The sequence below is a fragment of the Anabrus simplex genome, chromosome 2, assembly GCF_040414725.1.
Source record: "Anabrus simplex isolate iqAnaSimp1 chromosome 2, ASM4041472v1, whole genome shotgun sequence".
In the NCBI taxonomy this organism is placed as follows: Eukaryota; Metazoa; Arthropoda; class Insecta; order Orthoptera; family Tettigoniidae; genus Anabrus; species Anabrus simplex.
This window is the reverse complement of record NC_090266.1, coordinates 976,525,775-976,537,943: the sequence shown is the minus strand read 5'-3', so window position 1 is coordinate 976,537,943 and position 12,169 is coordinate 976,525,775. Positions and strand designations below refer to the sequence as shown.

Sequence of the window (12,169 nt, the reverse complement as noted above, 5' to 3'; positions counted from 1 at the left end):
GGTTATTTGCTGTGTTGTATTATTTGGTGATGTTGGCACCTTGGTATGGGCAGTGTTCGTGTCTGTCTTTAATTTACCTCCGTGTTCTGTGGATATGGCCATTTCTTCTATATGAATCTACTACTCTCAGAATTAGCTTGTTGGTTTTCAGTAATGTGTCTGTTTGGTATGCTCGGGTTCTTCTTTCCCTGTCTCCATGCATTTCCTATTGATCTGATGTCGTCGTGTCTGTAATTTCTTCTACTGTAAAGCTCATTTTAATTTTACCTGCCACTCTATGGTGTTTTATTTTTCTCAGTGGATCTCTTAGTGTCTGTTGACATTGGTGTTTGTCATCTTACCGTGCTATGGGTTCGCTACTCTGGTATGGGACGGAGTAGTGCTCCCTTAGTCGGTACTGGAATCTTCCTGCGAGTAAATTATGGGGTCTACTTGTAGAGTACTGCCTTCTTCATGCTACTGTGAGCATTTTCCATGGACTCGCCTCGTATTCCGCCACTTATGTTTTATTTGCTTGCTCTCCTGGTGGATAGGAGAAGGTACCTGTGGCCGTATTGGGACAGTGTGATGGGAAAGTCACGTATTTATAGACCGGGTAATGCCGAGACCCTATTGGGTATCCGGTGGTGTACGTTGTGTGCGTCACTGCTCGATATTTTCCATTTTGGTCTTCCGATCTGAGGTTTTACTTTGCCTTTTAATTTGATAGGGTGGCCATTGTGAAATGAATTGTATTTGAGGTTCTGCGTAGTAGGTTGGTTACTGATTCCAGTCTGTGTCCCTCCTGTGGTTCTTCTATCCCTATTTCTGTTCCGTTAAGTCCATGTCGCTTATTAGTGACTAATGATGTGTCCGGTTGCTTGGTGTTGCTCGGCTGATCTGTTGTCGATGACAGACTATTCGCAAACCCTCCATCTGGATATTTTAAGAAGTCTCCAAGCGGTCCAGTCAATCCTTCCCTTGCTCTAAACATGTTTACCCTTTTAAGCCTTGGATTTTCCATATTTAATACCCTAACCCTGACTTCTTGAAGCTAGATTTATCAATTGCGTTTTGGTTGCTTGTCCTTACTCTTATTCAACTAGGTGGTGTATTTTGATGTGGGAAGTTGAACCTGTGTTTGTGAAAATTTTCTTAATGCCCTTGTCAGTGGATTTTGGAATCTGTTAGTGGTTGATTCTTCACCGTGTCGTAGCCCTATATCTACTAAATTCTAAAACTTTGACTTAACCTGCTTTCATTGGTGTATGCCTGTGTAATGACCTTTGTCTAGATGAAAAACTTTCTTGACCTATGTCATATTTATTTACGTTTAGCTAGTGGTGGTAAGACGTTGTACTGTCGTGATGGTACTTGTAAGCTAGGCGTTGTTTCACTCAGTGCATCTGATTTGGGCTTCTGTGGAAAATTGCTATTTGACACTGTGGTTAGGGCACCTTATGTTGTGGTTGATGCTCTTGATTATGAGCTATTGTTTGGTGGTAGTTTTAAAACCAGGGTATTTGACTGCTAACCGAACCGAGTGTTGAAGTTTGAGGTCTCGCTTGGCTATGGTGATGGGTGTAGTTGCTCGTTCCATTCCGGTATTATGGATACTCCGTGTATTACTTTTACTTACTCTGTGACTACCCACTTTTGTGTACCTTTGGTGTGCTCTGTGTTCCGAGCGGTGTACCTTGGCCCTGACTCAATCAAGCGTAACAAAACTGTATTGATCTAGATTTTGCGGTTCACTTATATTGAAGATTACATTCACCAATTGCGCCTCCTTTGGTCCTCCTCTGATCCCGTTGTGCGTTCCATTCTCCTGGTGTCGCTTATTTGCAACACGAGATCATGCACTTTCTTAATACGAAAGGAGACTCGTAAAAGTATTCTAGCATTAAAATTAATTTACCACCGTGCTTTAGGAAATAACCTGGACGCGTGCCGTAATAATCATGTGGTTTTCGTTTGATTTCGGTTGGTATACCTGAGATTTATGTAGGAAATGCCTAACCTCAACGTTGAACTTGTTTATTGTTGGACACTGTATTAACGTGTGATGCATTGAACCTAAGTATATCAGGTGCACCTGAAGATTTTGTGAACTCTGGTCATTGTGCTCTCTATTTGGTGAAAAATATTACTCTGGTGATTTTTTGAGTGCTCGATTAACGTTTCTGGACACTGATGTTCATCGCACCCCGCCAATTATTTTGGAAAACAATGTAATATGGAACTGTGTCTTAAACAATTAACCTGGTCATGTGGACTCCTAATTGAAACTAGTTTATCCTGGTGGTCGTTTTCAGTTGGACTACTTCACCCAAATTTAGTTTATGTGTGACCACCACATCATCGATGACATATGCATGAGATTTTGTTGTCGTTTCGGGGCGGGAGGGCTGAGACAGTATTAAGTAGTGTGAGCCTCCCTTTATAACCTTTTTGGACTGGTCTTGTACCATGGGAAATTTGTGTCAATCGGCTTTTCGCCAATATACCTTTTTAAGTTACTGTATGCAGCGCGCCATCGTTCTGGCTTCGTGTATGGCTGCGCATAACTGCGCATGCGTCCGCCTGCTACCAAGGAGACTTGCCTCCACCTCGCTTCCTGACGCGAGAGTTAGTTCGCTTCTGGCAGCCATCATGGACGGGAGTGTGAGTGTGTGTTACGCCATGCAGTGGTGGATTATCTTAAAACCACCGTAAATACCTGATTAACGGGGATATACCCTTGTTAGACTAGTTGGAGACCTCCTACCATTTGCTTGGATTATATTTTTGCAACTATATTTCTCCTGGATTCTTGCTAACAAGGTCTCGTTTGCTGGCCTAGTGGCGGCTTCCTTCATCAACAATGGCCAGGTTTGGATTTCTCAAAATTTCTTCACCACCAAAGGTATGTTACCAGTGTTTGAAACTTCTTAAGCGCCGTCCAGAAGAGGATTTTGGTATTTTCGACGATTTCAGGAAATATGATAATAATAATAATAATAATAATAATAATAATAATAATAATAATAATAATAATAATAATAATAATAATAATAATAATAACGAATTGAACTTCGTCGTTAAATTGGTACTTATTGGCGTGTGCGGTTATGAAAGTCTGAAAATCAGTTTCGGCAACTAATCACACTAACGTGGAAGGTCCACAGTGAACTGAATTGGGATATTTAATTTAAAATTAAAATATAAGTTTTTTTTGCACCTTAAATTGTAACTTTCCTTGTGAACCAAGGTACAGTCTCCAAGATAGCGGGTTTAGCTTTCCTCGGGGTTTCTGTTTGCATTCCTGTGATTTGTTTTCCCCTTTGTTGGGTATGTTTTCTTCCCCCCCCTGGGGTTTTCTGTGAATTATTTTCTCTAGCCTGTTTTCCTCCTTGTTTTTTTTGGAGGCGTTGCTTTTGTTTGGTTGTTACCTTGGCAACAGTTTTGTGTGGGTAATTATTGTCGAGATTTTGATGTTGTAGTCAGGCGCATGGATCCTGTGTGGATCTTGAATTATATATTTTTGTGTTGTGTGTATCGTTTGCTGTTTTTAAAAGTTCATTAATTAATTTTTGGCCACTCTTTAATGTTGTTTTACCTTTTCTTGGTCCGGGTGGTTGTGTAATTTCTATGTAAAATTTCTATATATCTTGGAAACTGTCCTCGGTGGAAATTGAACGAATTAATTATGGTAATCATGAGAAGCGGCCGCGTTGACTGTTAATTTAACTGAAAACCTTGTTAACTGAGTACGGTATTTTTAATTAATTAATTATCCGTGATCGATCACATATTATTTTAACCTTATTCAAGCTAGTATCAATGTAAGGAGGTCGACTTGCTCGCTGTTGTTTTCAAATCACATTTTATTTTAACCAAACATTAAGGTACGGAGGTCAACCTTTCCTTTTCTTATTTCGTTGTTTTCATAATAATAATAATAATAATTTATTATCTGTTAAAGAATATCTACTTTTCTTAATTGTTGATTACTAATGTGTTAATTATTTCCAAACTATACCAGGTATTTTCTGATTAATTTTATTATCTTTAACTGTTATTTACATTTCACCCTTTTCAGCTTTACGTTGGATTTATTTACTGATTATGGTTTTTCCTCTTAAAATAAACCTAGGTTTTCTCAGCTTAAAGATTTAATTTGTTACCTCCAATTTACTTTTCAATTAAAGTTCTTTTGATTCCATCCGCCACGCTCGGTGGAGCACTGTCACCAATTTTCTTGAGTATTTACTTCCACGGCCTTAAGTCGTCTTCCTCCGCTGCTTTCGGTAAGTGTGGTAACTTCATCCTTTGGGTAATTTCTAAGGTTTCATGTTATTTTATTGTGTTTGGACCTTTGTTTGGTTGTTTTACTTGTGCCCATCGTTCTCCCTCGTGTTCGCTTGAACTTCTATTTTGGGGCGGACACGCTAGCAACCTTCTCACCAGGGTCTCTCTCTCTCTCTCTCTCTCTCTCTCGCTCTTTTTTCCTCTCTCTTTTCCTCTCACTCTGGTGGGTAAGGTTATAAACCCATCATCCCTAGGTTGCACCGGGGACCTAGAGGGTGGTGCCGGTTTGAACAAAAATGTTGCAATGTTTGGGTTGGGAAGAATTGAGAGAAAGAAGAAGAGCTGCTCAACTAAGTGGTATGTTCCGAGCTGTCAGTGGAGAGATGGCGTGGAATGACATTAGTAGACGAATAAGTTTGAATGGCGTTTATAAAAGTAGGAAAGATCACAATATGAAGATAAAGTTGGAATTCAAGAGGACAAACTGGGGCAAATATTCATTTATAGGAAGGGGAGTTAGGGATTGGAATAACTTACTAAGGGAGATGTTCAATAAATTTCCAATTTCTTTGAAATCATTTAGGAAAAGGCTAGGAAAGCAACAGATAGGGAATCTGCCACCTGGGTGACTGCCTTAAATGCAGATCAGTATTGATTGATTGATTGATTGACTTTCAATCAGTACATTTTAAAATGTGTAAAAATCATTTGTTTGCTACCTCCACATGCAAAAAATATTCAAAATCCACCCAACCATACCACTGTATATTATAGTATTGTACCGGGAACAGCGGTACGGAACTAAGTCCCCGTAATTAAATTTAAAACTTTGCGTTACGCGCTGGCCCAGCGGCGGAAGACAGACTGGAACAGCAAGCAACAGCTGTGTGTGACGTAGAGCAGAGTGACGTCACAGCCTGCCTCTCCGTAACACCAAGAGAGCCTAGATCAGTATGGAATGTTCCTTGAGTTTCTTTGGTTAATAACTTTCCCCGCGATAATAACTAGACAAAATCAACCACATCATCGTGTAGCCCGATATCTTATCCCCATTCCTACAAGGTTTGATAAAAATCCGACAAGAGACAACGAAGTTGTGGAGCGAGATGTGAAGGCATGTCTTGGCGTGGATCGGGTATAAATGGAGAGCTGCTTACCTCAGCAGACCAGTGTGTATCGCAGTGGAGTTCGTGCGGCTAGCAGCGAGCGGTCGGCTTGTGGGGACTGCGATACGACATGAAGTGATTGTCATATTTCGTCGAGTCCTGGACTTTTAATTCCGTAGCGTCGAGTGTGGACTTTACAATTTTCTTTACCTCGTGAGTGATAGAATTCTGCTACAACGGAGAGTGATATAAATTGTGCTTCATCAAACTCTTAATATTCTCAAATGAATGTTTATTCTGAATGAATGTCTAAGACTTGCGATTATTTTTCCAAGTGCTCATAATTCAAAGTTAATGTTGTGGACAGTGATAGGATTTGGAACAGTCTTTGCTCCTTACGAAGTGATTGAATATTTCGAGAAATCTCATTGACGTGACTGTGTTTTAACTTAGAATTCCTCAAGTGGCAAACATTAACAAGTGATTGAGTACAGAATTAACTTGAACTTAGTGACTACGTCACTAACTTACAATTTCGTGTGTAGATAATTCTCTAAACTGTGTAAATATCTTGTAGATGATGGACTGTAGACTGTGTATTTGAACTGTGCATTTTTCAACTCTACGAACATTCGAACTAAGGACTGGTGATAAATGATCAATCTCACTTTATTTTTTCATCAACATGCGTGAACAAGATTAACTTCACGAGTGAAAGATTCTTATTTCATTTCAATCCAATTGATTTCATTGAACAGTGTTCAGACTCAGAAATATGTCGTGTGGAATAACTTCAGATTATGCCAAGTATCACAAACTGTAGGTGGCTATTTATTAGGTTGACTTTATTGACATTCGACAACAAGTTTCAAGTGGCTATTCATTTTATGAGTTTAATTTCCGAGTGTTAAACTTATGTGCTTATTCGAGCTTAGTGACGTTTTGCCGCATAGAATTCATTTCAAATGATTAATGGCATAACACAGGATAGATTTCAGCGACATTCTACCGTGTGATAATTCTTCAATTATACAGTTCCTATGTGTTACGAACTTTGTCAAAACCATTGCTATATCTTTTTTTTCATCTGCGCAGAAGCCGCTTTTCGCATTAACACGTCCAAGGCTTAACGATGTTCGTTCACGTTTATCATTTACGTGGTCTATCTCAACGCCCTTACTTCTACACCACATGGATCTTCTAGACATCGCATGGATCTTCTAGAAATTCAAGATCTTCAAGAACTTCCATCGAGGGAGGAGTGGTGGTTCAATGGTGCAGAGAGGAGCGGAGCAGCCGGAATTCTGGGACATTGCCAACCCTAGGACGAGGAAAGAACACTTCCCACTGTTTCTTCTGTACAGAGGTGATATGATTTTGAACTTATTAATAAACTCAGAAAAAAACTTAAGAATTTTTTTCAAAAGAAAAACCCTCTCCCTCTGTATGCACTTCAATCAGAACGGTACACGCCCTGCGTCTGACTCATGCTCATCAAAGTACCATATTTACTGTTACAGTACATACAAACATTGTCTTAACAATTAAAAGCACAGAGCAACTAAATTAGGAGACATTTCTTTTTTTCAATCACATAGTCGTAACAAAATGTGAAGAAAAATTCTTCATCCAAAATGTATATATTCTCAACTTGAGGAAAATATGACAACAACGAATAAGTAAATACTGATGGATCTTTGTTACATTTGGTCACAACATACTGTATTTCTCCGAATCTAAGACTTTTTTTTCTTTTTCTCAGAATGTCATGTGAAAAATCAGGGGTCGTCCATCTTGAATTCATGACCTAACAGCAATGAACACCACTGGCAGCTACCATGGAAACCACACTGCTTTTTTTTTACCCCCTCCTCCCACCCCCCGTGCGTGCACACACAAAACTCATTGACAATCAACGTCCGCCTCTTTATTACACATTGCTAGCCGCGGCAACCGGTTGTCCAGTACCTCTGTGTAACATCACTGGATCTTGGGAAATAGTGAAGTGAGAATGACATTCTATTAGCCTCTACAAGAACGTTTCTCTAATCTGCAGAACGGCATCAAAACATGCGAGCCTTCAAATTCTTAGAAAGGCCATGGCTACTCAGTGGCAGAGTTATAACACATCTACTGTACCTAATGCTTAGTTAAATTAAGTTTTACAGACAGCAGGAATATTTTCGCGATGGAGCGTCGTATTGTAAAACTATGTGGAACAGGTATTGCCAGCAAATTTTCTACAGTTTTTCATCAACATTATGATGCCAATTTTTAAGTTAATTGTTATTAAATATGCAGTAATGAAGAATAATTGTGCAGCTGCAAGAAAATACAGCATAGGCCTAACTAAAGCCAATATTCGGTGTTAGCGTGAAAACAAAGATAGCTTAAAAATGCATACTGTACAAAAAATGCATTCAGTGGCCTGCAACAAGGACGCTTTAAAAAGGTCAAAGATGAAATTGTGAGGTATGTGCACGAAAAACACAAGGGCAGAATGGCCATACCACAATGTAATAAACTTGTTTGTTGACTTTCAATGTCTGCATCTTTATTAGGCCCATATATCGCTAGCTGTTGATGTCGGCCAAACCCGGCAAGAGAGACATGCGTGTAGCGGCAGCCGGTTGTACATGACGCTGAGTAAAAGTAACAAGTTTTATAGACAGCAGGAAAATTTTTCTGGTAGACTGTCATATTGTAAAGAGATGTGGAACAGGTATTGCCGGCAAATTTTCAACTGGTTCTCTTTGATATTATGATGCCAATTTTAAGTTAATGGTTATTAAACCCACAATAATAAAATATAACTGTGCAGCCCAAAAAAAAATCATGGCATAACTAAAGCCAATGTTGTTCGGCACTGGTGTGAAGATGAAGATAGTCTAAAATGCATACTGTACAAGAAAGGCATTCATGTGATTTTACAAAGCACTTTTTAAGCTTGAAATTTTTTTGAAGGAAAAAGTGGGGGTTGTCTTGCATTCAGGGTCATCTTGGATTCGGAGAAATATGGTACTTGCTTCTGAAGGAAACACAAGTTTCAATTAAATGTTAAATAGTTCATACATCTTCAAATAGAATGCTGAAGAAGTGAATACAGTATCTCATACCTTTACATGCAAGGGTAAACGGTGGTTTGGTGAGATCAGGACATTCAACTACCTCCAAGTTTATTTCAGAGAAGTTGTATTTCAGACCACTTTGAAGAACTGGAAACAAACAAGAAAACATACGTAGAGTTATAAATTTGTTCAAATAAGGATACAAATATCCTCACATACAAACATCCATCTTCATAGTAAAGTGTACCGTTATGTCTTTAAGCATTCAGTCAGCAAACCTCAGTAAATGAACGAAGCATCTCCAAAAACAGCACTTGGCCTCTTCCGCTTCTATTTCTCTAACCTTGAAATAATTTCTTAGGTCCTCCCTCTGCTTTTCTTACCCTCCCACGGTAAAGTCCAGTATTCTCCTCAGTAACCTAACATGCTCCACTTGCCTTACATGGCCTGACCACTGAAGGTGGTTCATAAGTACAGCTTCATCCAACAAGTTCATTCTTATCTTAGCATTTATATCTTCACTACAAATACCTTCCTGCCCATTTTTTTTGAATTAGCAACCATTCTCACTACTTTCTTGTCTGTTACAGCCAGTTTATGTATGATATCAAGGGTCCACCCAGTTTTCCCTCCTGTACAGTTAAGCCAGCATGAAAACAGCAATTTAAAGATAGGTTTATCTGCTAACTCAATTCATTTAAATAAAATACAGTAGGTTGCAACTGTGAATTCAAGGCATCTCTCTCACTATACCATAATCCTTGAGAGACACATACTAATTAAGTACTTGTACTTGGAATGGTCTACTTCATTGAATTCCATTTCATTCATCAAGGTGTTTCCAAGGAATCCTTGTCCTGCCAAGCAGAAGTCAAGACTCCTAAGAATAGTGTGAGTCTATTCAGTAATTTTTTGTGAAGCAAGTTGCTGTGCTAACTTGCTCACAGTCCTACTGAGAATTTTCTCACAAAAACAGTTTAGGGACCATCAGTGGAATGGGTAGTCCAAGCCACCTGAATTCCTATTTCATAGCAACTGGTAGCTCAACTGTCATAAAAAAAAGACTAGGTCCATGGTCCATGGCTGAAAAACAAGGATGTCATGGCAGGTACCCACATGATTAATTAAATTAAGGCTACCATAAATCCTCATTTATCCTGGAATGTTATAAAATTTTACATCATGTCTGGGGGTCTGGGCACAGATGAAAATATTCATCATATGTCCTTGATTTTTCTTGTGAAAGAGTTCTTAAAAAATTATATTTATATACATATATATATATTGTGCTAACACAGACAAAACTTACAATGACAGTTCTATTTAAATATTTTGTAGCATTCTGAAAACTGATGGGATTTGTAAGTGAAATGTTTGGACTTTGGTAAATAAGATTCTTAATATGAAATCTGACATACTGGGTGAATTGTAACTTTTGGGTTCGTGAAGAAATGGGTCAGTTACCTCCAAGACTGTACTGGTAATAGACCTACTCCACATCCCCTCAAAATGAACTACTACTACTACTACTACTACTACTACTACTACTGCTGCTGCTGCTGCTGCTGCTGCTGCTGCTGCTGCTGCTGCTGCTGCTGCTGCTGCTGCTGCTGCTGCTACTGCCAACTGCTGCATACGTCATGGAATACTGCAAAGCTCCGCATATTTGCTTAATTAAGTGTTGTTTTTAAAGGCTGTGTATCGATGTGATTATAAGTGGAAGTGCTGTTCTTCAGTATGTGGTATTATCTCTCTTTGAAGAGCCAAAGAGGCATCCCTTTTCTGTCAAGGTAAATAAGTCATTTATACTCCTTTAAATGATTTAAGGTTATGTCCTCAAAGAGAAAAGAGAGTAGAGGTATTGAGCGTAGCAATGTCAAATTCAGAGAGGTTGAAATAGATTTAGAAAACCAAGGCCTTTCACAAGCGGGAGAGCTTAGCGGTGTGAAGCGGGCGGTGACCATAGTTACTATGTCGGATGAGGACCAGGACATAACCATGGAACTACAGAGTACGAAGACTACAAACCAAAGAGTAGGATTACAGGGGATGCAACTAGAAATTGAGAAGTTAGTCAAGTATAGTGAAGACTTATTAGCATCAGTTAAGATGACTCCTAATACCAAAGCGGAGATAAAGAAAGGTATTAAAGAAATGGGACAAATGGCAGAAATTATTCGTAGTCATTCATGGGAATGGGAACAATTTGATATGAATGAAGATCCAAAGGTTAGGAGTGATTTGGAACAGTAACCTTTAGTAATAAAATAATCCGTGATGTTGGGACACAGGAGCAATTCAGTGACAGAATGCTAGATATAGAGGAGACCCTCTTGGAAGCTACGTGCTTTGAAGATTTTGCGAAGCTTTTGGATAAGGAATGGCCTGACTGTGTTTATAGTAATATGCACGTCATCTCTCGAAATATTGGGAAATTGACTGATTGGGATATATCAATGGTTGTGTCCGACTCCATGGCTAAATGGTTAGCGTGCTGGTCTTTGGTCACAGGGGTCCCGGGTTCGATTCCCGGTCGGGTCGGGAATTTTAACCATTATTGGTTAATTTCGCTGGCACAGGGGCTGAGTGTGTGTGTTGTCCTCATCATCATTTCATCCTCATCACGACGCGCAGGTCGCCTATGGGAGTCAAATCAAGAGACCTGCACCTGGCAAGCCAATCATGTCTTCGGACACTCCCGACACTAAAAACCATACGCGATTTCATTTTCAATGGTTGTAAATCCCAAACATCTTACAGAGGAGGATGGAATTATGAGAAGCATGAAGAATATGCATTCAGAAATCTCTGACTTGCTGAACTCTAACCTGGAGGAAGGTAAGACGGAATTCCTGCGCACCTTCAGGAGGAGAGCGGGATAAGCTGTGATATGTGTATGTAATACCATATTCATTTAATCAGGATGGAGTAAATGACCTGCAGAGCCTGTATTCATGTCGCACCCACTGGAAGGAGATAATTGAGACTCATGCAAGAAAGAAGGTGCTGATAACTACCCCGGATAGTCTTGACCAGAATTATACAAGGAAAATCTTGGAATGGATGTTTCGTAAGAGTGATATTGAAATAGGGTGCTTGGAGCCGAGTAAAACACAGGTAAAACAGACTGTTTCTGGGGGGTTAACATCGATAAAGAAACCCTTAAATAATAATACTCAGGAAACAGTTATGTGCAAAGCTGCTGGCAAAACGTATGCCAAATTGCTCAAAACAGTAAAGAAAGGGGTAAACATAAAAAAAAATTGGCGTTAAAATAAAACGAATAAGAAAAACAGCAAAGGATGGCCTAATACTTACTGTAGAAGGCAAAGGAAAGGCTGACGTATTATAACGTGAAATAATTAAAAATGTCAAGGAATTGGAGGTTTCAACAAAGAGGAAGGATACAACAATTCTAGTGTATGGTATGGATCCGGATCTAAATGAAAATTATCTTAGAGCAGCACTCTCCTTAGAAGCTGCTGTTGAAGAATCACAGATCAATATTACGTCTGTAATACCGGGGAGGTTTGGAAATCTGAATGCTAGCTACCGTAATCTTGCCAACGGAACCATCGAAAATACTGTTAAAGAAAAAGAAAATAAATGTAGGCTGGGCAACCTGTCTGGTGAAGAAAAGAGTTACAGTTGCAAGGTGTTGTAAATGTCTTGGATTTGGACATAAAGCGCCACAGTGCGATGTTAAGAATGACTGGTCTTGGAGCT

General features: G+C 39.3%; 1 protein-coding gene across 3 annotated transcripts in view; it reads right to left on the bottom strand.

Annotated features, from left to right (window-relative positions):
* Positions 1-12,169, bottom strand: part of LOC136864588 (ester hydrolase C11orf54 homolog) — a 216,341-nt gene that overhangs the window by 95,691 nt on the left and 108,481 nt on the right. For all 3 annotated transcript variants that reach the window (XM_067141789.2, XM_067141790.1, XM_067141788.1), the window contains one exon: positions 8,492-8,590. In XM_067141789.2, coding sequence (XP_066997890.1) covers positions 8,492-8,590 — 99 coding nt within the window. The remainder of the gene's footprint in view (positions 1-8,491; positions 8,591-12,169) is intronic.